Source organism: Apteryx mantelli, chromosome 1, assembly GCF_036417845.1.
Source record: "Apteryx mantelli isolate bAptMan1 chromosome 1, bAptMan1.hap1, whole genome shotgun sequence".
Taxonomy (NCBI): domain Eukaryota; kingdom Metazoa; phylum Chordata; class Aves; order Apterygiformes; family Apterygidae; genus Apteryx; species Apteryx mantelli.
This window is the reverse complement of record NC_089978.1, coordinates 126467554-126491547: the sequence shown is the minus strand read 5'-3', so window position 1 is coordinate 126491547 and position 23994 is coordinate 126467554. Positions and strand designations below refer to the sequence as shown.

General features: G+C 38.5%; 1 protein-coding gene across 1 annotated transcript in view; it reads right to left on the bottom strand.

Annotated features, from left to right (window-relative positions):
* Nucleotides 1-3200: 3200 nt before the first annotated feature.
* The window catches only part of IMPG2 (interphotoreceptor matrix proteoglycan 2), a 61339-nt gene continuing 40545 nt past the window's right edge, over nt 3201-23994 (bottom strand). The window contains exons 9-20 of the mRNA XM_013949995.2: nt 23579-23637; nt 21644-21661; nt 19339-19583; nt 18621-18703; nt 14551-14875; nt 12220-13976; nt 11112-11331; nt 9682-9892; nt 7729-7917; nt 7344-7545; nt 6462-6541; nt 3201-3786 (exon numbers count right to left, since the gene is read on the bottom strand). Coding sequence (XP_013805449.2) covers nt 3630-3786; nt 6462-6541; nt 7344-7545; nt 7729-7917; nt 9682-9892; nt 11112-11331; nt 12220-13976; nt 14551-14875; nt 18621-18703; nt 19339-19583; nt 21644-21661; nt 23579-23637 — 3546 coding nt within the window. The 3' untranslated portion in view covers nt 3201-3629. The remainder of the gene's footprint in view (nt 3787-6461; nt 6542-7343; nt 7546-7728; nt 7918-9681; nt 9893-11111; nt 11332-12219; nt 13977-14550; nt 14876-18620; nt 18704-19338; nt 19584-21643; nt 21662-23578; nt 23638-23994) is intronic.

Below are 23994 nucleotides of genomic sequence, written 5' to 3'. Positions count from 1 at the left end.
GCTTCAGTGTGGGGTGGGTGAATTGGTTGATTTGATGTTTTTAGAGCAGGTAAGTATGAGTTTACATCAATGCTAGTGTGGTGGGGAAAAGGGCAAGGTGAGAACTCATCCTGCAGGGACCATGTAGAGTCATGTTGCATTCCCACCAAGGCTCTCTGGGGATTTGGATCCATGCCTAAGGGGAGCAGATAGAAAGCAAACCTTAAGCATGTAGTTGCGGGAAGCTTTTGTCCACAACTTTAGACAGAAAGTAATGAAAGAGAGAAAAGCTGCTGTGCAGCAGTCTCTGGTTTATAGAGGAACTGTATAAGGCATATCTGTTAGTCAGAAATCTCCCCTCTTCCCATCTGCAGATATGGAAGAGAACAACAGCCACTCCCTTACTGAGCAGATGATTGGAGATGCAAACAGTGCACTGCAGCCAGCATAGGACCTGTAGGTCATGCTAGCAAACTCAAGCCCTGAGCCGCTGCTAAAAGTGCTCTGCACCCCCCTCCCTCTCTGGGATGAGAGGTCATTTAATCTCTGCGTAATCCTCTTTGGGCAGAGCTTGAGGGAGTTTTCTTGCAGTTGTCTCCCCTGAGCGGATGGAGGTCTTTCACTCTTGGGATTGCTTGTATGCTCACTGCTGGGAATCTGCCTCTTCCCTTCCCCCTTTTATTCAGCCACGTGCCCACATTACTGCATAAAAGATTTGATATATGGCTGTATCCATTATTGTTACTGCCTTCATTTCTGTTCAAAGTACATCAACCTTTCCAAAAAGACATAGTTTCCCCATCTGGTAATCAGCTGTGTAGATGCAATAGCAACTCCAGTTAACACTAACTTTGATTTGTGTTTAATGAGAGACTTTTGCATAAAGTTTCAGCTGCCTGTGATTCAAGAGAGGTTGTGGGTTTTGGGGTGTTTTTTCAGTTGTATAAATGAGGCCTAGTGAGGTCAAGCTTTAGTGCAGTTGATTCCAACTTATATATTTGATATGTAAATGGAGTCCTTAGATGCGCTGACAGTAGAATTGACAATGTAAACAAACAAAAAAATCAGTGGGCACATGTCCTGCGCAGTTACAGCACTGGGGGTATTTTTCATCCTGAATCAGAGTTGAAATCAGTTTTCTTGTTGAATCGGAAACATGGGCAAACTAAAAGCACAGGTTTTGAATTGGTGTTCAGCTGGGTCTTTCTGAACAGCTGTGGCACCTCAGGCAAGCTGTCACTTGTGTCCTGCAACCTACTGTCCCCCTCTAGGTAGCACTGCCTGGTGCATGTGTGTTTCCCACTGTGAAGTGCAGTGTGTGAACCAGCAAGGAGGGCAACACGCAGCACAGGAGAGCTCATCCACAAGGATAGACAGGACAGAACTACCATTCGGAGCAAGGGAGTCAACCAGTGTTGAATGTGGCCAAAACAAAATTTCCCAGCTTGGACTGACAGATGAAAAAGTAGCTTTGTGATTTTTTTTTTTTTCCCCTGAAAAAAAATTTTTTTAATTGAGAAGCCAAAGCAAATGGATGAATAGATCCTGACCTTCAGCCTTTTCTCATATGATGTAGAACGTAAGGCTTCTGTTCTCAAACTGGATCAAGTAGTGGAAAGATAAGACAGAAATGCTGCTGGTGTTTTAGTACAGTTCAAGTAAACAGGAAGTGCCATGAACTTGCTGCATGCTCACTACTAATACTTAAATGGTAATAGTTCATATACTATATAAAGTCAGTCTGTGTCTGTCCTTGAGTGTGCTTACAGCTAGATAAGCTGGTATTGGTGAATCTTTTTGCTTTGATTGTTAATAGGATATGACTGTGTCTGTCCCTGCTCTGCTGCTTTAGCACCTTGACCTGCCACCTGCCCCCAAATTCAGTGTGGAGGAATACTCAGAGTCATTTAACACTCCTTTTGCTGCCACTCATAACAAGCACCAATTGCAGCAGATCTGACCAGAAAAGTGAGCAGAATTCTTGAACTTCCATGTATCGTTACAGGTTTGTGAGGTTTTTTGTTTGTTTGTTTTTCCATTTTAGCCATTGATGTATAAGTAAGTTCTTAAAATCTAAACTTTTTATCTATGTTTCCCAGTTTTGGAGAGGATGGGGAAGAATAGCAGTTTCTTCTGCTTCTGAGGACCAGAAGAAATCTGCTGGTACTAAGACTAGGACCAACTTGTCATGCAGTGATACCTGAAGTCTGGCATAGCTTAGCCTTTTAAGAGAATACCTAAAAGATATGGAGTAATAGAATATCTTTTTGCTAGGCAAGACTTCAGCCACTTGCTAAATGGCTGTCAAACGAAATGCAAGCACATAGCTGTGAAACACTGGCTGTCTTACAAGGTGACTAGGTGCCTTGAGATGTAGAAGGGAGGCTCTTCAGAGCCCCCAAAATAGACCTATTTGCCTTTTTGTGAATTGGCCAAACCTCTACCCTGTGGTTTTTGCAGTACATGGTGCTCTGGTCCAGAATGTGTTGTCAGATGTTTGAGATCCTCTGTTAAAGTGGCAGCTGATATTCCTTTCCTGTTCAGGGCTTAATTTTCATCTCTGTGCTTCAAGCCCCTGAGGGGGAGCAACAGAATTAATGAAACTGTCAATGTTAAGTAAACAAAAACTGCTTTTGTGCCTTTTCTTAAATTAACCACATCATTCAGACCTGGGCTTTTAACTTTTAGCAAGTGAAAAACTTTATTAATTAATAGCCAAGTACTGGTAGATTTGTATATAGAGCTGCTACTTTTTTTCTTTTTTTAATTAGGATCCTTAGAGTTCATTCCTTCTGCCTTTGAATGAGAAAGTATCAAATAAAGCTAGCAAACTCATTAAGTCCTTCTTGATATATTGTAAGATGCATCATTGAATAGTTTAGATGGAGAAGTTTGAAGGGGGGTTTTGTTTGCTTGTATTTTTGAGACTTCAGGTTCACCTAAGTAATAACATGTTTCGGTTCTTTGATTAGCACTGTAACAAATATGTGCTTTCCAGCATGGATTTTCAGAATATAACCTTGCAACTGATAATGAAATACATTTGGCACTTTTAACAAATAAGTTTAACAGCTTAATCAGCTCTGTTTAGAAAAGAAAACTCTGATTCTACATGCACAAGTCTTCATGGCTGATACCTACTCTCTCCATTTCAAACTCATAGTCTCTACATCAATTTTATCAAAAAGAGAAACTTTGGAATTTTTTTTATTGCAGTGAAAATAAGATACCATTATATTCATGTGTATACTCCCCCCCACACACACAGTAGTAGTTCACTGTATGTACACTAAAATACCTCATACTCAGTGAGACCAAGACTCTCCTAAGGCTTGTACACAGCAAATACTAAATACATTTATGATATGTAAGATCCCAGCTGACACACACTGTTTTGATTTATATCATACAAAGGGCTGATACAGTTCCAAATTCTCCACCAAACCTAAACCTTAATAACATACAAGTATGCAAATTTCCAGTTTTAACCAAGCTTTTTTTCATGCTGTAAATGGAGCAAATGGGAAGACATGGGTGGAAGGGCATAGCCTTCCTCCCCACACACCGCATTGAAAATGCAGCAGTTCTTAGCAGAAGCAGCACAGAAGCAAGCTAGCCAAGCTGCACAGAAACAACTCTCAAATACGTTTCTAAACCATACAGTTATGATGATCACAAGGCCTTGGTGTAACAGGACAGCTCATTCTTGCTGTTGCAAGAGCAGGGAGGGACTGGGGTGTGCTGAGGACTTGCGCTGCAGCAACAGTCCTTGCGTCATGGAGCACCCTGACCTCTGTCTCACAACATCTGGTCACAGTGATATTAAGCAGATATTAATTATGATTACTTTCCACAGTCTTGTGTTATTTAGGCTTATTTACAATGGTCCATATATAAGCATTTGTTTGACAGATGGCTCTGATCCCCATTCCCTGCCACTCAAGGCAAGAGGATGCTATGCAAGTGATCCAGTGAGGTCCTCCAGAACATGTAGAAGAACTCAGTGAAGCCTTAACCTGTTTAGATCAGCAGCCTGTGGACAGTAAGTAGTTCTTACTATCACTTAACTTTAAAAAGTATCAGGTGACTGTTGGTACATGCAGGCCAAGGACTGTTGACTACTAATTATCGTTGTAAAAATGAATAACTAAGTCTTGGTTGCTAGTAGAGGCAATGTGAGACTGTTAGCACTCTAACTGTAGCAGCAGTGTTAATGCCTTAAATGAGAGATTTGGTGACTGGCCAAAGCTCCAGCATGCCTTAACATGTAACCCCCACTTTCTTCATAACTTCAAAACAAAATTCAGTTTTTGAACCTCAGGAGGTCTCCATATCAATTCAGCTATTTTAAAATGCTTCAGGCTGGCTTCTGCTGTTTGAAGAATTCTACACTGGCTTCCACTAAGCCAAGAGGAACCTCAAGGTTTTTCCCTTCCCTGTTAAAAACTGCTGCCATCTACTAAATATGCATGCGCTTAAATAACACAACCTGATTTTGAAACAGAGCTGATGGCAGGCTATTGCCCAGTTCAATAAAGAAAATTCAGATATCAATTGGCTGAATTGAACATTGAGTAAACAATATATATGTTTTTAAAAAGTTGGCAAATGCCACTGTAGTATTTCATCATTAAATTATGCACCTTTTTATTTCAATAATTAAACCCATTATGAAAAAGAGGGAAATGGACAAGAAATAATTAACTTATATTAACTTATAAAAATCCAACACATTGTCTACATACAAAAAAGTCAATGTTAGTCACTTAATTTTTCCAGAACACTGCTAGAAGAGGCCCTTTTGTGCCCCAGGTTATGTGTCTGTCAGGAACAGTTGGAGAACCAACCATCCTGGTTTTAAAAACTCTGTATTGTAGAAGTACTGCCCCACCTTGCTAAGGTGACAGATGAGGTCACTGAGAGTCAGAGGTGTTGCTTATTTTGGGGGAGAGCATTTAGGAGAGCTGCAGGCTCAATATTATGTTCTATTTTGCTAATGTCAGGTGACAAAAGTTAAATCAGGCAGCTGTGCAAGATAATTTTTCCACTGATGTTATGTTTGTGTTTATAACAGGAACTCTTTAAAATAATACTAGCATTATAGCAGAATAGTTAAATCCTACAAATTTTTCATGTGCAAACCAAATATTTCTTTTCACTAGAACTTTATACTTGTGAAACCATTACAGTAGCTTCCAGTGAGGGGAAAAATGCCAGACAGGGATTTTAAATGTGTATTTTATTTTTAGTTTGTGCATATGTCTTCTCCTTTCCTGAGGAGATATTTTGCCTTGGTATACAAACTTTCACTGTCCATTTCAAAGAAAAATGAACTTTCATAACCTCTGCCACTTCTGATCACCTCTTAGGAATGTCTCTTTATGCAGAAAAGCCAGAGGTAATAGAGATAAACAGACATTCATACATTTTAGCCATTCATTTAGAAAACATCTGTATCCATCTATGCAATGTTAAGACTATAAGTAACTTTGCAGTTACATCTGAGCCCATTGCTATGGCAACAAGGTAGTCTTTATCTCCCACATGCTTTCTACTGATTTTTTTTTTTTTTTCCTTAAAGCAGCTTCCTGAAATGAAAAACAGAAAAGCAATGATTAAATTAGTCTCTTTCAAACTTTGGATTCAAGGCTTATACTAGGCAGCCCTTACTGCTTTCCAGCTGCAGAAAATTTAGAAGCTGATCCTTTTCAAGATAAAAAAAAAAAAAAGAACAACTGACACTGAAAAATGCAAGCTGCAGTTATTTTCAATTAAAAAAAAAAAAGTATAGTTGATGATCTTGGACCATGAGGTTTTTGCTACTGTAGCTATTTTTAATCTGCTCCCAAGGAATTGTACTGCAGTATCTTCCAAACCAACACAGCTATCTCTTAACTTTCTGATTGCTACACTGAGTACAGTTCATAGGAATGTGTACTGCAAATATAGAATTCTATTATAGCCTTTTTGTGGCTAACTTTCAAAGCACACAGCTCAACTTGGTAAATTATTTGGAAATGTAAGCTTTCAATTATAACATGCACCCACAATACCAGACAATATTGTGCTAGTGACCTCCTCGTTTTTAGTTTGCTGGCAAGCCTTGAGAACTCAAATTAGACCAACATGCTTTTAAAACTTCTATTTTAAATACAACAACATGCAACAGTAACTAGCCTGAAGGAGAGGAGAAGGTTCTATTTATGCTTTAAGGACCTAAATTGGTTTCAGTGCTTCTCTGACACCCATTAACTTTAGGATTCCTTTCCACTGCTTTTAACATATCTTTTGTGAGCATCTAGTTTGACACTAGTTATTTTAACTACTTTAGAAGGCTTGAATCTCTTCAGAAATAATGTTGAAATCTTAACCTCTAGGTCTCCCTAGCATTTCAAGACACATCACGTGAAGAGTATAGTAATGTAGCAAAGGTCACCTGAGAAAACATCAAAAGAATTATCCAGACAAGACATTTTACTCACATTTGATGCTGCCTAACAAATTCTGCAAACTGACGGTCTTTAGCATACAGCTCTATAATTTGAATTCTGTCTTGAATTTCCTAAAACACAAGAAACAATTGTAGGTACATAAAAGAAAAGAAATTAAACTACTATGATAACTGGAAAAAAACTTTTATACTTCGATATTTCAAGGAGAAGACCTTGGATTTGGGCACTCCAATACTAGAAATATGTATTTACACTCGTTTTTAAAGTGAAGCATTTCAGTTCTGGAGTCCAGTAATACTTCACTGCTAAAACAAAACCAGAGTTGGGAGAGTGTGACATTTCAACAGGACTTAACAGAACCATTTATCTCTAATAGATACTTTGCCCACAACCCCAGTTACAGGCTGGATTCACACCTCTTGCAATTGTTCAAGGCTTTATCATTAGTTCCTGGATATAAATCCCTTCTCTTCAGCCTTCTAGAGTAAACCCTGGATACTGTGTTTGCAACAGGAAAGGAGAACAATGATGTGATTAACTTGCAGGTTATAAGAAGATCTGAACTTTCAAAAACCTGTATAAAGGCCTGGAGACTCTGTAACTATGCTTGCAGATGCCACTTGGCCTTAAAAACCAAAGGCTATGTCTAGCAATACTGGGGCGGGGGGGAGTTACTTAAGTGGTCAGCTCCTTTATCATAGAGAAAGGACATATAATGACTTTCATATGCCCAAGAGCAAGCAGGGGAAGAAATCCTTTCTCTCTCCTCCTAACTAGTTGCAGCCAGAGTTGCAACTTGTCTAGAGTATAGGCTCAGGGGAAGATTGAGCCCACCTCTAGGATAATAATTCCTGAATAAGCTGATTGTTGTTTGATATTTTGCACACCACTATAAAACCAGAAGACACTTACCTCCTTAGTAAGCTCGCTGTTTTCATAAATGTGCCTTATCTCTTCACTGCTGTACTCAGTGGATGTCTCTGCACTGGTCAAACTGTAGGATGTCAGCTGGGGGTATCTCCGATAATAGTGGCTGTAGCTGCCAGTGGTATCGCTTTCATACATGGGGTTGTGTTTAACTGCATTCTCAATGGACGAGAGGCTGTCACCCTGCCTGGAGGAGCAATAAACAAACAGTGAGTTTCTCTGCAGCCTGGAACAGCAGCAGATGGATAAGGAAGCCCACTATTTAGAGGTGTGTACATCCTTTTGCTCGTCAGCTGCGTGATGCAAGACTTAGGACAGAATTGTACTTCTTGTAGCAGATGTGCTTTAAAACATTACATGTGTCTTTTACCCCAGTGAGTCCTCGGTGTCACTCTTTGTGTACTGGTCTCGAAGGGTCCTGGCCAGAAAGAAGATTACAGCAGACGCCACAAGAAGGAATCCTGCCACCAAAGCAATTGCAATACCCACAACGAGTGGTTCAGACACATACTCTTCACAGTGCTCCCCCCTGTACCACCAGTTCTCTCCTACACGACACCTGCAACAAAAAAAAGTGGGAAATAAAACACCAGCAAAAACTGTCACTTTGGTTAACGTGAGCTTATTTAACTTCCTGTTATGACATGCCCTCAGTTAAGTTACCTTAATAAACACCTCTGAATTTTCAAGGACCAACTTTTTCTTTCTTGTTTTTTTTATTATGAACAGCCTCTTTAATATTATTCAGTTGAGTGAATATTGGTAGAAGGGTACATGAATAATACATTTGTGATGGTAAAGGCTTGTGACTTTTGCTATTTAGCAAATAATCTTGTGATGGAAGGTGTTTAGACTAAGTAAAAAGGTGTTATGCCTTGATTCAGCCTTGCACAAGATGTATCAAACACTAACAAAACTACATTCTACCTTTAATGGTATTGTGATATAAATGCAAATGAAGGTGTGTTAAATGAGCAGAATGTTTTTAGAGTGTAGCAAGCTCCATAATGTTTAGTTAAATAAATATATAGAATAGATGACTAGAAACAAAGAGGGTGTCCAAGACTGTATCATTGCAACTGTTCCCCAAAACAGAACTCATTATTTTTGCCTTGATGTGGTTTTGAGCATGAGACTTTGTAATGTTAATGCTGACTTTGAATTTGCCAATAAAAATAATTAATCTGCATTTTGTTTGTGTGTTTGGGGCTTTTTACTATAAAAACTTGAACTGTAAGGTATTATGACCATTCACAGGAATGAACCTCATTAAATAAGAAACATCAGTCTTTTAACATAACTATCTGCAATAGTTTCTCAAAGTAGTAACCAGTGCTTAAAATTTTTCATAAAGTTCTTTATAAATATTGCCTAGAGCATGCTTACCTGTTTCTCATAAACACTATTATACAAATATGATAAAATCTGTATTACACCTGTGATATTGATTTTTCATAGCTTTAAAAACACTCTCTTGTTTTTCATGTTAGCTGTTAGAATGCTTAAGACTGACCTGAAAAAAAACAGTAGGCAAGCCTTTTAACAAAAATCACTTGAAGTAACATAAATAACTATTAGTAGTGTCATGCTTTTTTGCAATAATTCTCCCTAACTTTGTTGATAGTTATACTTTTTTTTAAACATAGACTGTTACGTGGAAAAGAGAAAAAAAAAGAATTAAGTGCAGTACCAGAAAGAGCATATATTTAGCTATATCTTTTAGTATGTCTTTTCAACTATTTGCAAAACAGACATCCTGTTCAAATGCATCTGTAGGTTTTTAAAAGCAAAAGCCAGAGTGCCTGCATCTTGATCTTTATGAACCATACATGATTCTTCTCAAGTGGCCAATGATTTATTTTACTAATTTTTCTTAACCAAGAGCACCATTTTTAATATTTCATGCTGTATTAGTATGCCTTTCAAATCTGAATTTTTGTGATGGAATTAATGTCATAAAACATCTATGAGTTTATCTAAAATTTTAGTACTTGAGAAATTTTCTGGAGATAAATTCTGTCCCCAAAGATCAATGAAGTGATTTGAACAACTGAGTATGTTCCATTGCTACCACTTTTCCTAGTTAGTTTTCCTTCCTAACATTTCCATTCTATTGAAGAAACTTGCTACGCTACCTCATTCCTGAGCTTTACGTAAGAAAACTAACACTGGGACCTCCAGTCAGCAGCATTAGGTGGATGTTGGTCATTAACATCTCTCCTATTACACATTATCTTACAGAACTTGCTAGGGGATACGGTAAAGGAGACTATAAGGAGTTTTAATACAGGAAGCACATACTTCAGACAGAAGGATGACCTACCTACATATAGCCCCTTGTCCAGGGCTTATGTCACACTTCCCATCATTCAGGCAGAAGTTGGGTTGCAGATCACAAACACTGTTGCATGGCAGCCCGTCAATGCTTAGGTAGCCAGGATAGCAGACACACTCTGCTTCCCCACTCCAGCGATTTACTAAGCATTCGGAGAACTCATTACAGGCCTGGAATTTGCAAGGATCTGCTTGATCGCCTGAGAACAGACAAGACAGAAAATACTAATGAGAGCTAATAACTTTAATAGAGGCAAAGCACTGTCACTCTCTTGCCCTGGAAAGTAGCATCTCTAATGATCTCTTAGTTATAATATTCAGCAAAAATCCAGCACGTGTCACTTGTGTTGCAAAGGGATTTGAAGAAGCGCTCATCTCTGTGTCTGTAAAATGGGTGTAAGTGGTATGGCCAAGACCACCCAGCAAGACCAAAAAAAAAAAAGTATAAAATATTCTTTTTCTTTCTGGAACAGGCAGTGCCTCTCCTGTCACCTGGGATGTTATTTTGTAAATGAGTAAAACACAGCTGACCTCCAGCATTCCTCCTGACAGAAAAACTAGGCAGCAACACAGGGAAGGGCAAGGTGACTTCAGGCAGTCAACACTTAATGAGGTGATTTGTCTTTGCAAAGAACATGAGAAGCTTGTAGCGTTTGAGACTTCTTACTTGTACCAAGCTTAAGAGGGCTAGCATACAATTCAGTGATTACTATCAAAAGATTTTCTACACTACTTAGACCATCTTTGTAACAGAGCTATCTGAGAAGAACAGCTCCCACTTGTCAATGGGTCAGCACTGTTATTTTTCTCTAACGCTATAACAGAAAATACTTTTGGGTTGCCTGCATGGTAAACTGCTGGCTGACTTAGGGGAAAAAGCTTTCCCCCTATATCTCAGAGGAGCAAATTAAGTGGGCATATAACTTTTTACTGCTATCAAGTCCTGAACTCAAGAATGAGGCAACAGCTGCTACCTGTGCAGATACCTTGTTACCTTGCAGCTAAGCTGGCTGCCTCCTGTGGGAATGATTACATGGAAAAAGTTGAAAACATGCATGAATATTATGTATGTTTTGTATGTATTTAGATGCAAAAGAGAAATGGGCACCACTCTACTCACTGACCAACCTTCCCTCTTACTCCACAGTAAAAGTGCAGTGGCATTACACAGAGTATTACATGAGCCAGTTGTGTCCCTGTATTTCTATAAGCACCCCATATAGTTTGCTCAGTCTGGATTCATCTGTTTACTCCCTAAACAGATTTTTTTTTTTTTAAACTCTGTGAAAGACTGTCTTTCTAAACCCCAGCCTCTGAAAAGTGGTGGGCAATCTCTGAGATGCTGGGATTCTAAGTTCTTAAAGCAGAAGTTGCTCCTAAAACCCTTGCTCCAGCAACTGCACTTCTATGCCTCTGTACCCGATTCCACATCCAGGGAGTACTTATCAATGGCCAGGTTCATGGTGTGATATGCAGTGTTGCAGAAGTCTTCCAGGATCATGTACACAGCGTTGGTGACGTTCCGAGGCACGGTTTTGGCAAATTTCATTCGGCTGTTCACCACAATGCTGCCATTTCTGAAGTTCAGGATTTCCAGATTCTGGAAGCCCGTTAGATTTGACTGAAGGTAGGGGACCAGCTGCAACACAGGAAACAATGACAGAAAGGCTGAATCTTTCAATCTTCTACTCAAGTCTGTTATTGCATCAAAAACCGAGGGAGTCTGAATTATTTTATCCAAATCCCATAGCAAGAGTATCAAAACTTTACGCAACTGAGGCCCATAGTGGCAGCTTGCCACGAGCCAGAGTACTCCACACAATTCTTAGAGCAGATCAATTTGCAGCCAGTTTCCTGAGCTATCATACAGAAATATAATTTACGGGATATATATGGTGATCTAAGCACCAGGCATACTCAACATCTCACAGGGTATTACCTTCAAGCATGTCCCCCTTCTCTCCCTCTCCTTTGCTTCCTCCCTCTTTCAAAGTAAAATACTCATTGCAAACAGGAAAGGGCATTTCTAGGTTAAAATTTGATAATTGGTGTTTATTACTTTTACGAGACCTTCCTTGCCATTGGCTATTTAAGAGATCAGCCAGTTTAAGGACAGTTTAATTTCCTAAATTGCCTCTTACTTAGGATGGGCTGAATGTGTGCAGAAAGGTGGCTCCCCACAGTTCCAGTTCACTCACTTCTCTTTCCTCACAGAATAAACAAAGAGCACTCAGGAAGCAAGTGAAGGGAATGTCCCAGTGACTTCAGCTACGCTACATCTACTGACACCCACTGAGCATCTGGCCCATATTGCTGAAAAGTGAAGATAATGATTTCCTCAGATTTTGAGAGACTACTGACTGAATTAAAACTGTTTCCTGACAGAATTTTACCATGGAGGAACCATAATAATAATAACTGTAACACCAATCTGAGTTACACTCTTCAGAACAGAGCAAACAAATTAACTTATTTACCAACAGTTTTTGTCTATCTGGTAATGGATATTTAGCATAGAAGTAATTACCAGTTCCAAGAATCGTTGCTCTAATGCTTTATATTCAGGAGAATTTTTATTAAACAAGTCCTCTGAAAACATCATGTTGGTAACCCGAAGACTGAAGAACACCACCAAAGCTCGCAATGGGACAGGAGTACTATTGTGATTTTCATGAGTGGGCCAAGCCACGCTGGCCATCTCTGTGGACTGGACATTTGTTGTTAGCTCCACGTGACTCTCCGTCATGCTCCTTCCCTCCTCACTCAGCTCAGAAGAAGAGTGGACACTGCTCACATGATCCAGCTCCACTGAAATATCCAAGATTGTTGTCGTTTCATCTTCCAGATTTGTTGAGGTAGCCATAGACAGTGATACCGTGGATTCCGTCGGAGGAAAATGGGATGGAAGCTCAGCAGTATCTGTTGTTACTCTCACTGTTGCATACGAGTTCATAACAGTGCTAATGCTACTGGAAACATGTGTGTCATGGTCCGTATCACCCCGTCCAGTGAAGTCCTCTAAAACAGTGGTCTGATCTATTACAGAAGGAACTACAGTTGAAACTTGAAGTACAGTTAGTATTACTGATTGCACTTTGTGATCTAATGTCTTCTCCAGTGCTCTGTCAGTAGGCCAAATGTCAGCTGGTTTCTTCATCATTGATCCAGTAGCTTCTTGATCTGTCAAGGGTGGGTCTAGGATTTGCTGCTCTTTTGTAGAAGTATCAGTATTTACTGTGAAAGGATCTACAGTCAGAATAGTTTCTGAAGAGTTTATGTCCAGGTGGCCTATTGTAACAGCTTCAGCTACATCCAACTGCCCTGCTGTGGATAATTCTTCTAACGTTGGCCTGTCCTCATTTTGGTGTTCAACTGCTTCAGAAGTGATCTTCCAACCCACACTGAACTCTTCAGGTTGTTCCACACTGAGGGTCCCTGTAGATACAAGAAGATTTTCTTCAACAGTCATATCTGTATCCTGGGGTGAGACAGGGGCCTCTACAGTTGGCAGGTCTACAGAGGAATAATCCACTGAAGGCTCCAAAACAAAGGATGGTTTAACAAAAGAAGAATTATACATGGCCGCTCTTCCCATCTGTGTAGATGATTCCACAAATGATGGCTCTTCTGTTTGTAACAGAGGTACAGGCCAGGTTGTAGTCTCTGAAAAGACAAATATTTCAGACTCATCCAGGAAGCCTTCTCTTATATTGGTATTGGTCATACCTTCATTCTCATCTGCAGAAGGATCATCATCTAATTTCTTCCTAGAGTTAAGAACATAATCCAAGATCAGGCCTTCAGGAATATCCTCAGTTCTGATTAACAGAGACTCGTTGTCATCATCAAGCCAGCTATCAGGACCAGGGTAGAAAACTGGTTTCAGTGTTGCTACTCCCCAGGGCCAAGTATTTGATTCCATTTCTTTTCCCAAACCATCAAAAGCTGAACCAGACCCATCATCATTTATAATTCTATCTCCAAGGTATATATCAATTTCACCTTCCATAGGGTCTACTTCTAAGGGAAAAGGAACTTCTTTCACAGACTCATGCAACACAGAGTCTGCATTGTTACTGTCTGAAGCACTACCCTCAGCTACTTCTTCCTTCTCAGCAGATACTGTTCGTTTAGTATCAGTCTCTGTGACTGATGAAGAGGCCATTGGTGCAGAAAGCAGAGGAACTACATGATCATCTGTGGATAAAGGTTTCTTTGGCACGAGGTGAGAAGGGACACTTGAAGGCAGAAGAAAGTCTTCAGATAGTCCAGTATCTTCAAACCCTAAAAATCAGTTTTCAATTAGTTTTTAATGCAAAAAAGTTTGCCAAATTAATTTCATTTTATTGTCCATAGATCTATATTCAGCATGTATCATGCTCATCAGCATGATTCCCATGCTATATACTGGCCATTTCATACCACAGTCAGAAGAACCCATGGTGATCTCTCTATTTTTGATTCTGATATTCTCTGGGCTAAGTCAAGACTGCAGAACAAACAATACAGCGATAGCTGTGTGGCACATCCTTAGGCTAATTAGTCTGCTTCAGAGATCAGTTATCTCTGCATGGCATCACTCAGACATGCCTCATGTGAAAATATTTCTGTGCAATTAAACAAGTGTTACATATATACAATTTCCTTGGGGGGATAAACAGGCATTATTAGCTGTTACAAACATTTTATCGTAACATCTTGTTCTTGGGTGCATGGCACACAAGAAAGGTAAAAACAATCCTACAGAAATATATCCAATTTTTAGACCTAAGTCGTAATTTTGGTGAATTATACCTTTGGTGAATATCAGGAAATACTGGCATCCAGAATTAAGCATTAGTCAATGGCATTAACTTACCATCTGAAGAATCCAGGACTGAAAGCCATTCCAGAGAGTCCACAGAATCGTGCCCTAATACTGATGGAGTGACCAAATGGAGAGTCTGAGTCCCTTCCTCTAAATTCAGCCCATCAGGCAAAGAAGTGACATCAGCCTCTGGGGAGAGTGGAGCTTCAGGTGTCAAACTGACCTCAGAGTCCAGATTTTCAGGCGTTGGCCAGATTTCATTGTCATTGGACTGTTCACTACCTAAAGTGAAGTCTGGTTTGGTGAACTCGAATGGCAAGGTATTGTTGGCAGTTGATTCATCTGCTGAAGGCCATTCAGCCACAAAGGTGTCATCCTGAAAGATAAAACCATAACTTCTATTACAGGGGAAGCATTGGCCATCCGCACTGGGGTGAACATATAAGAGTGTTAACCATAGGCCAGCAGCAAAATTGGGTACTATTTATTGCCTTTGTGAGGACGTAATGCATAGTAGCAAGACATGCCAAACTGGGAGGATTAGCAAACATACTCTTTGTTAATAATGTACCATAATGTACAATGTACATGTAAAATGTATGTCCTGGTGACCTGCATTTCAAGTCCGGCCATGTCCATTAAAAAAGGAAAGAAGCTATACAGATTCTTTGGAGTGCAGCTTCAGTTATGATATTAAGAGGTTTACCGTCTATACTACATCACCTTTCCTTTTCTTTACTGAAAAATGAATCTATCCATTTCTAATTAAATAAAAGTTTTATGCACACAGTAGTATCTTCCTACGGCATGAAGAGGTCATATCAGCCATTATTTATCAACTACATAATTAATGCAGTAATTATGATACTATTATAATTACTATGATAAGTAAAAAAGCTTAGAAACTGAACATGAATGTATGCATGCCCTCTTGTGATTTATTGCTATCTTCCGGTATGTGGGAATTAGAACCCAAGAAGGAAACAAAAAACATAATATAAACAAGAAAGTTTAGAACATAGAACTGAGATTAAAGTCATTCTAAGAGACACATGTATAGAAAGAAAACTATCAGCAGTATTGATGAATAACAAAGAGCGTACATAATGAATCTGTGGATTGCTTGAACTGTGAAAAATGAATTTGTTTTTAAATCCCTCTCCAATTTGCACACCATTTACTTTCTACTATATACACCAATCATTATTTGGTATACAATCAGAATACTTAGCACATTGTATATGTCTTAATGTTAATCTATTTGCAGTGTCTCATGAGGTAAGGATATTGGTAAAAATCAGTGAAGAGATTAAGTTATTTGACTAAGACTGCAAAAGCAAGCTAACTGCTTAAAGCTCAGGAGTTCCAGTGCTTTGCACAGACACCTGCCCAGATGTCTATGCTGTGCAATAACCTGGTATGGACAAAAAAACTTGAGGTGTGAAAAACTGCCAAATAACCTAAAGAACCACTTTACTAAAAATTAACCAACTGTTGATGGTGACCAGTAAAGTTAAGTGGGCAGAGGTTCCAATAATACTTATTACAGCTCAAAACTAAATACTGATTTAACCACTCCTGTGGCTCACTATACCTGTCTAAACTATCTGTTTGATTTCACTAGCATGAATAATCAGGACAAGTTTAAATATTTTTCAGTTTTAAATTCTACTTCTGCCTGAAACACATGGGTGAGTTAAATTTTCAACTCCATTCAAGCTGCATTTGAACAATTTTGAAACAAGCCAATTAAGGTATTTTTCTTCAATTATCTCTCCACCTGTATTGATCATGTTTTTATAGCCAGTCATCATTCCATCACAGTCTTCTCACATTATAGCATTTATATGGTAATGATTAGTTGAAAAGTACATATACCATATATACACATGTGCTCCAGCAATTATCTTTTTGGCAAAATTGACCACTATAAGTAAACCTGTGAAAAAAGCTATTGTGCAAGATTAGAAAGAAACTGCACATATAAATTCCATAAAGAATGAATAAGGACTAGCAGCAATAGCTTCTCAATACAGTTTTTTATGTGAGCATTTAGTTGCCAGGAATTGCACTTCATCATTTATTTTAATGTGGATAGATGTTCCTATGACAACTAACATTATTCAAAGATTCTTGTTACAGTGCAATATATTATATTAACAAGTTTAATATTGTATTGGCAAGTTTAGTTCTTGCTAATGTCTTTTGAAAGACTTACAAATATGACAGATGACTGCAAACACAAAACCCCACAAACTCCCTGATTTTCCATTTTCTGCTGCCAAAAAGACATTGTATTCAATAATCCAATGCATTCTACCTGCTACAACTCAACAGAAAAAAAATACAGATTTCAAATACTAAACTTGATTTTTTCTTTTCTTTTTTTTTTTTTTTTAAGAGAACCGTAAAACTCAAGGAGAAGAATTAATGATTAGTTGATACCATCTCCTAGTGATTACATCGGAAAGTCATGATAGTGCCACATTATGCCATGACCCTGTAAGATAATACAAACCCAACCTCTAAAATCAGGCTAAGAAAAATAACAACAAAACTCTTTCATAGGCAACAGTTCTACTTAACAGTATCTACTTGAACCATAAAAGATAGACCGTGCATCTGTGCAAATAATCATGATTAATCATTTCAGTCTTGTTTATTGTTTGTCTCTAAGCAGTTTATGATTTTCTTAAATGTATCCAAAATTATTTCCCCAAATTATCTGTGTATTGTAGATTGTACATAGTGGCTTTTTGGATATACTCAGTATCTTTAATTTTTATATAATCAGATATTTTGACTGAAGATGTAAATGACATATTATTCATAGTCCATGATTAGAAAAAAGTAAATTCCAGTAATATTTCTTCTACAAACTAGTCCCTAAAACTGACTTAAGATGAACTATCACCTCACCTATAAAATCTTTTTGCCTGCATATCAGTTAAAGCATCCACAGAAAGAATGTAAAGATGGCAGAATCCTTTCTCTTATTAAAATAACTGTTTGCAACATTAGAATCTAGTTATATAGCTCTAGTAAATAGAAAGCCCTACCTGAAAACTAACTCAAACTCATGTTTCTCCACACCATGTTTAACCCATTTATGACAAAACCATGTGAATTTGCATTTTAGACACCATTGGTTAGTTTTAAAAACTCAGGGGACACTGGCATGAACATAAAGGGACTGTTATAGCAAGAATCTTTGCTTCTATGAAGTCGCTGAGAATTTTGCTTCTATAAGGATTTTAGGAGTTGGCCTGAAATTTAGTGTCTGTGTTCACAACGTACGTCCATCAAACACAGGTGGGTCTGGATTTTGTGGCATGAACTGATCTCATTTCTTCTTGGAAGGCACACACTTGTGTTACACAACAGAGCGCAGTGCAGACAGTGCTCCACTGTACAGAAACTCTGGCTGTCAGCAGAACTAATTAACTTGATCTCAGCATCGCTGGCTCAGCAGCACCTGCCTTGGTATCTCTGCTTACAGCTCCACTGCATTGCACAGGCATGTTCAGAGGTACTAAGCCTCCTGTCCAATGGGAAACTTCACCTTTGGAGCGATCCAGGACACAGAGAAATCAGATGAGATAATTTATATGTTTTAAAAGAAGAAAAAAAAAAGAAACCACTGGCTAATACTATTCTGCGTTTCCTTTGTTGACACTAAGGGGATGGACACCATTTAAGAAGTGAACTAAGAACTGTCAGTGAAAACAGTAACAAAAGGAGCATAGGAAGCTTACCCTTTTGTCTCATCTCTTCTAACAGCCAACTTTACTGCCTACATCTATTTCTCTGTTTCCAAAGAAAGGTGGTATTGTGGGGACAATCATGTCTCTTTAGAGCAATTTATGACATAAACATTATGAGAAACACAGTACTGCCACGTAATATAAAATGACCATAGAAAACTGTTGTGCAACAGATACACAAATTATCAAAAGATTTCACCGGAAACCTTTTACTCCACTCTACAATGTGCCTTCATGACTACTCATTCTGTATGATAGAGAACCTCTGGGTAATTCCATCTTGCTGAATTAAGCTGCTTAAATATGTTTGAAGGACACGTGGCAAATTAAAAGACCGCTGCTCTGAACCATACTCACATCAAACTCCGGGCGCTCCAGCACAACGGGATGCTCAGTAACCCAGGATGGGTCTTCTGTTGCAGGCTGTACGATTTCTTTCACTGCGAAAATAAAAATACAAGGAATCTGAAGATTGCACTAGCAGTGTGAAGAAGTTGTAGAAGACTGACTGAAAAAAAATCTTTCCTCATCTCAGATTTGCTAGTAGGTTCTTCTCAGAAGGTTTGCCAGGGAGATTTTGTTTCTGGAAGTCCCCCCGGATCACTCACAGGAAGCGCAAAGGAAAGCTGGAAATGGGGCTGGACAGCACTCGTCCACCAACTGTGCAAGGATGTCTGAGTAGGCAACAAAAAAAACAGGGGGTTCCTTTGTGCTGCTCACAACCAATGCAGAGCTACTAAACTGAAGCTCATCTTGGGTGCTGAGGCAACATGTATCATGCGAACCACATTTCACCATCTATTCCTTTTAATTGTTGAAGTATTACTGAAATTGCATACCCCAGATCACAGTGTGAAAGAAAAAAGGGAGAGGCTAATTTAATGGATTAGGAATGGGATCTTACTGCTAATGACCTGACCTGGTTAACATCAGAGCAAAACAAACTACAATCCATTCATTTTCATCATTTGTTTTTAATTATTCAGAGGGCAGCTGAATAATTCACCTGTCCCTGAGAGTTATCTTATAAGGCCTCAGATGTATGGCCCACTGATGTGTCTTAAGTAATACTCACTATTAATAAGTTGGAGAGAGTTAGGGTCCAAAGTCAAGGAAGTGTTTTCAAGCAAGGCATTTTTCTGGAGGATTTCAGCAATATAATCTTGGAAATCACTGATGGTGTAAACAACTGTTGGATTATCCTCTATGCCCATAAAGGAGTTGTCCTCCACCTTGTTGGAATGAAGGTTAATCAGGTCCCAGGTGGCATTGCTGATGGCTTTTCCATCAAATGTAACAGCATAGTGGACTTCCACCCCACTTCGGTTTTACAAAGAGAAAGAGAACAGAGATTAGAGTACAAGGTCTTCAAGGCATAGCAAACACTGTCTTATTTATTTAAGAACCTGGGTCAGTATCCTTTTTTGAAATAAAAATACAATGCTTTAAAGGAATCAAACACAATTTAAATCAAAACAAAGACAAAGACCCTTTAATTCTTTTTACACTTGTATCTGCTTGTGCTTTCCACCACCGCAAAGATCCATATAACAAAGTTCTCCAAGAAAAGGCTACCAGAACATGACATCTGGTCTGGTCATAGTATTGTATTTCTACTTGTGAGTAGTAGAAAAACCATATGGAGAGCAAAACGTTGGCTTTCTGCCAGCATTACTAATGAGCCTACCAAGATGCAATGGCACGAATGATGCTTTTAGGATCATGGCAATGATGGGGATAGCTGTGAGGTAAGAAAACAGCATGGAAAACAGATACAAATATATAGTAGCAAGTGGGAACCCTGATCACTGTCAGTGTGCAGTGTCAATCTGCTTGAAATAAAGCTTTTGACAGCACTAAAATGGTACTTAATATAGCTTGTATTCTGGAAAAATATTCCCAGTTACTGTATCATTTGGTCATTTACTCTTTAACAAAATGTGTTTGCTTTATACCTGTGTACAGTTGAGCTTTTTTGTATTAACTCCCCTCTATTTTCTTTATTTTCCTCTCCTGATTATTTCTGAATGTCCTTTCCCACATGACAGCGTAGCAATCAGATTTACCATACACTGGGCATAAGCACAAGGGAGCTTTAGAAAATGTAACATACTTTGGCTGTACACAGAGCACAGCAAGAAAATGAAGTAATCTATGAAGTGTTAGGAAAACCTGCTACAAAGATAGGTTTTCCTCATTCCACAGAGCTGGACTGTATTACTAAAGTAATGGCTCAGTTCAGAGAAGCCTCCAAAGCCCCAGCACCAGATACAACAGAGACATAATCAGCAAACAGAACTGCACTAAAACCATGAGCCTGCTGGAGTTTTGCTGCTGGCTCTGTCATGGAAGTGAGCCCACCACAGGTTCATCATGGGCATTGAGTGTCAGTAGAGGAAATGAAAAAGGAGAGCAATAGTGAAAAGGCACCGCTAAGATGGAATACAGCGGGCTAGTCAAAAATAACATTTAGATTTAATAAAACTGTGCTGTCAGTTGCAGTTAATAATTGCTAACTCATAACTACAACACCATCATCTGTCTGGAAGGGGCTAAAACATCTGGAACAGAACCTCTTTGAACAGTTGGATGCATCCTGCCATGCAGAAGTGCAGTGTGATAGAGGATGGCTTTGAGTCACTGTTGTTTGTAAAGAGAATTGTGTTTTCTAACCTTTCATCTAAAATTAAAGTGCTCAGTCTCTGTAAGACTGGAAACTGGACATTACTTATACCCTTGCTGAGAAGCAGACAAAAGAAAATACTTCTAGCAAGTCTGAGGCTGCAGTTATTTTTTGTCTGTGATATTCTTAAAATATATCAAAGGAGGAAAACTTATGATCCTGAGCCTAAATATGTCTACCCAAAGACAGGCCCATGCTGATCCCATCTTCTGCAAAGGAATGTTTGTAAAACTTCTGCTAAGGTGTGTAGCAACTCTGGCCTTGAAGTAGCTATGCCAACTGTCTTTGCTGGAGACCTATGGTTTTCTTATCTATTTGAATTTCCATAACAATCATCATCCAGACTGCTGCAAATTATAGAGACCTTGAGTCATCATTAAGTAATTTTGTTTTCCTCACCAAGAGACTCCTATACAATACCTAGTTTAGTAGCTGACTTGTGTTTAGAAAGATTTTCCCCAAGCAGTTCTTTATGATTAGCATTTAAATAAGCAAATCAGGTTATCTGTAATCAAAATCTGTAATCAAAAGAGATCATCTACTTGCAGTTTTTGGTACAACCCCCACCTAGCATATTTATGCTGGATAACTATCTCACCCCGGAGCAAAAACCACAAGACCTCAAGACAGTGTCCTACAGCTAATGTGTATTTTTCCATCTGTATTACAGCAATATGTAGAAGGAAGTTGTCTTTACCTGTCCTCCTCAGGAGAGCTAAATATAGAAACAAACAAACAAACAAAAAAACCAACAAAACCTGTTAAAACAATTTTAGCTTTTCCATTAGGTCTTCTAACTTAGTTTTAACCAAAATGGCCATGGTATTCTACAGGACACACAAATTTGAAGATGCACAGAGAAAAATGCTTATAAATTGCATAGTTATTCTGTTAATAACAAACTATGTTCTAGTTTCACTGAACTAAGTGAAATATTTAGTATTGATCACTAGAAATCAGCAGAATAGAGCCATCTCATCTTATTGCAAATAATGCAGTTAAATTACTGTCAGTGCCAAGAGAATCAAAGCTCACTAATTCTACCTAAAGATTAGTTCATAAACACATCTTCCATCAGACAGAACAGAGCGCAGCAAGGAGCTCTGGTATTTTGTCAGGAGTATCAACCTTTTATTTCTCTGTTGAAGCAAAGCTGAGAGCTTGCAAAAGATACTAGACTGCAAATAATGAGATGGAAGGGTTTGCTACCTCCCAGGCAGAGCTTCGGCAGGCTTTTCCATGTCACTACACCAGTTTGCTGTGGTTTTAGCCACAAGTGAAAGTGGGAACTGAAAAGTCAAACCTGCCTCTGTGCTTCTGCAAGGACTGAAGTTTCCCGTGCTGAGGCAGGTATAACTATTACGTATCTATGAGCCAAACTACCAGATCAGATAATTATACTGTATTAGCAGGCCCCAAAGTGGAGTTTGTCACTACGTTTGGGCAAACAGCACCAGGAACATTTCTGCCATGTTCTTTTGAACATTTCATAATTTCATTCCTATACCATTCTTTTCTGGTACCTCTGACAACATCGTTTGAACAGTCTCACCCCTCCAGGTATGATATTTCATCCTTGTCACCTGCAAGGAACTGAAGCACGAAGAGGACAAACAGTTTGCCTGCAATAATGAGGTATTTCATGGCTAAGCTAGAAACTGAACCTAGTCTAGAGCTACAAGTATAAAACCTACCTTTCTCCCTATAGCTGCTTTGTTATCTGCATGTATCCTAGCAAGTACACTTATTGCCTGGAACATTCTAAGAAATACAGATTACTAATTCTCATGGAAAACACAGTTCAGGTTCACTCACAAGCAGCCTCACTGGATTCTGAAAGTTATGTCCAATCCATTCAAGAAGAAGAATCACAGTTTTTGATCCATGTATCCCAAACCTCAGATACCAGATATTTGATGCATAATACTCAGGATCCATTACTTTTCCAAATTAATTTACGGCATCATTCTGAATCCCAAAGTAATTTGAGAAAACTAACCTTTTTCAACAATATTCATGAGAATAAAGAGAGTTAAAACATTGTAAATAATTTTCAAAAGCTATCTACCTACATTTGCTTTGATCAAAGGGAGAAAGGCCTCTACATATCTCAAATGATAACCTTTTGAGTCATCCCAAATTAACATTAGAAGTTGGAAAGCAATTTAAGTACACATTTCTCCAAAAGAGTTTTTGTGTTCTTCACTCTTTAATACTATGACATGTCAACAGTATTGAAGAACTAACAGATACTGATCTTACATTACAAAAGAACTCTTTTCATTTTAAGACAGAGCCTTAAATAAGAGTGCCTTGCCTTAAAACCAAGGCAGGCATATCATGCAAGATACTCTGATGGATGCCAGAAGCAGAAAAGAGGAAACACAGTTCTGAATTTCTATTTTAACCTCTGTCTATATATGTATATGTATATATGTAACAGTATGGAAGTATTTGTCCTTTGGTTAGCACATCCTAGAAACTCCTGTGTACATTTGACATTCTATCAAGCACGAGGCTAGCACAATGCACTATCACAAATAATTTTCAATCACTGCATATGCATCCATTCAGAGAACATTATTGCTAGAATGGATACATTTTTAATGCATATTTTATTATCTCTTTTTACCTGTATTCCAGTACATGGATGCTTTTGTACTTAGGTAATCCTTCAAATGCCTTTTGGATCTATTTTGATAAAAAGAAAAAAAAAATTAACACAGATGTCCCCTCCTTTACTCCCTGTAGTGAAAAAAACAGGAAGTATTTTCAACATTTTCTTTAAAATAAATAAATAAATAAATAAATAATCTGCATCTGAGCTGTTATTTCTAACAGGGAAAAATGCTTGGATAGTCTCTTTGTGGAGAAAGTTTTGGTGGCATCTTTTCACTACTATAAAGGTAAAAGAAAAAGCATGAAGTACAACATCCCCCAAGAACTCTATAGAAACATTCAGTGAGGGGGGAATTCAGACAGACTCTGCAGAGATCTGCACTGCCCATACCAGCCACCTTTCTCTCTCTTACTCATGCAGCACAAACC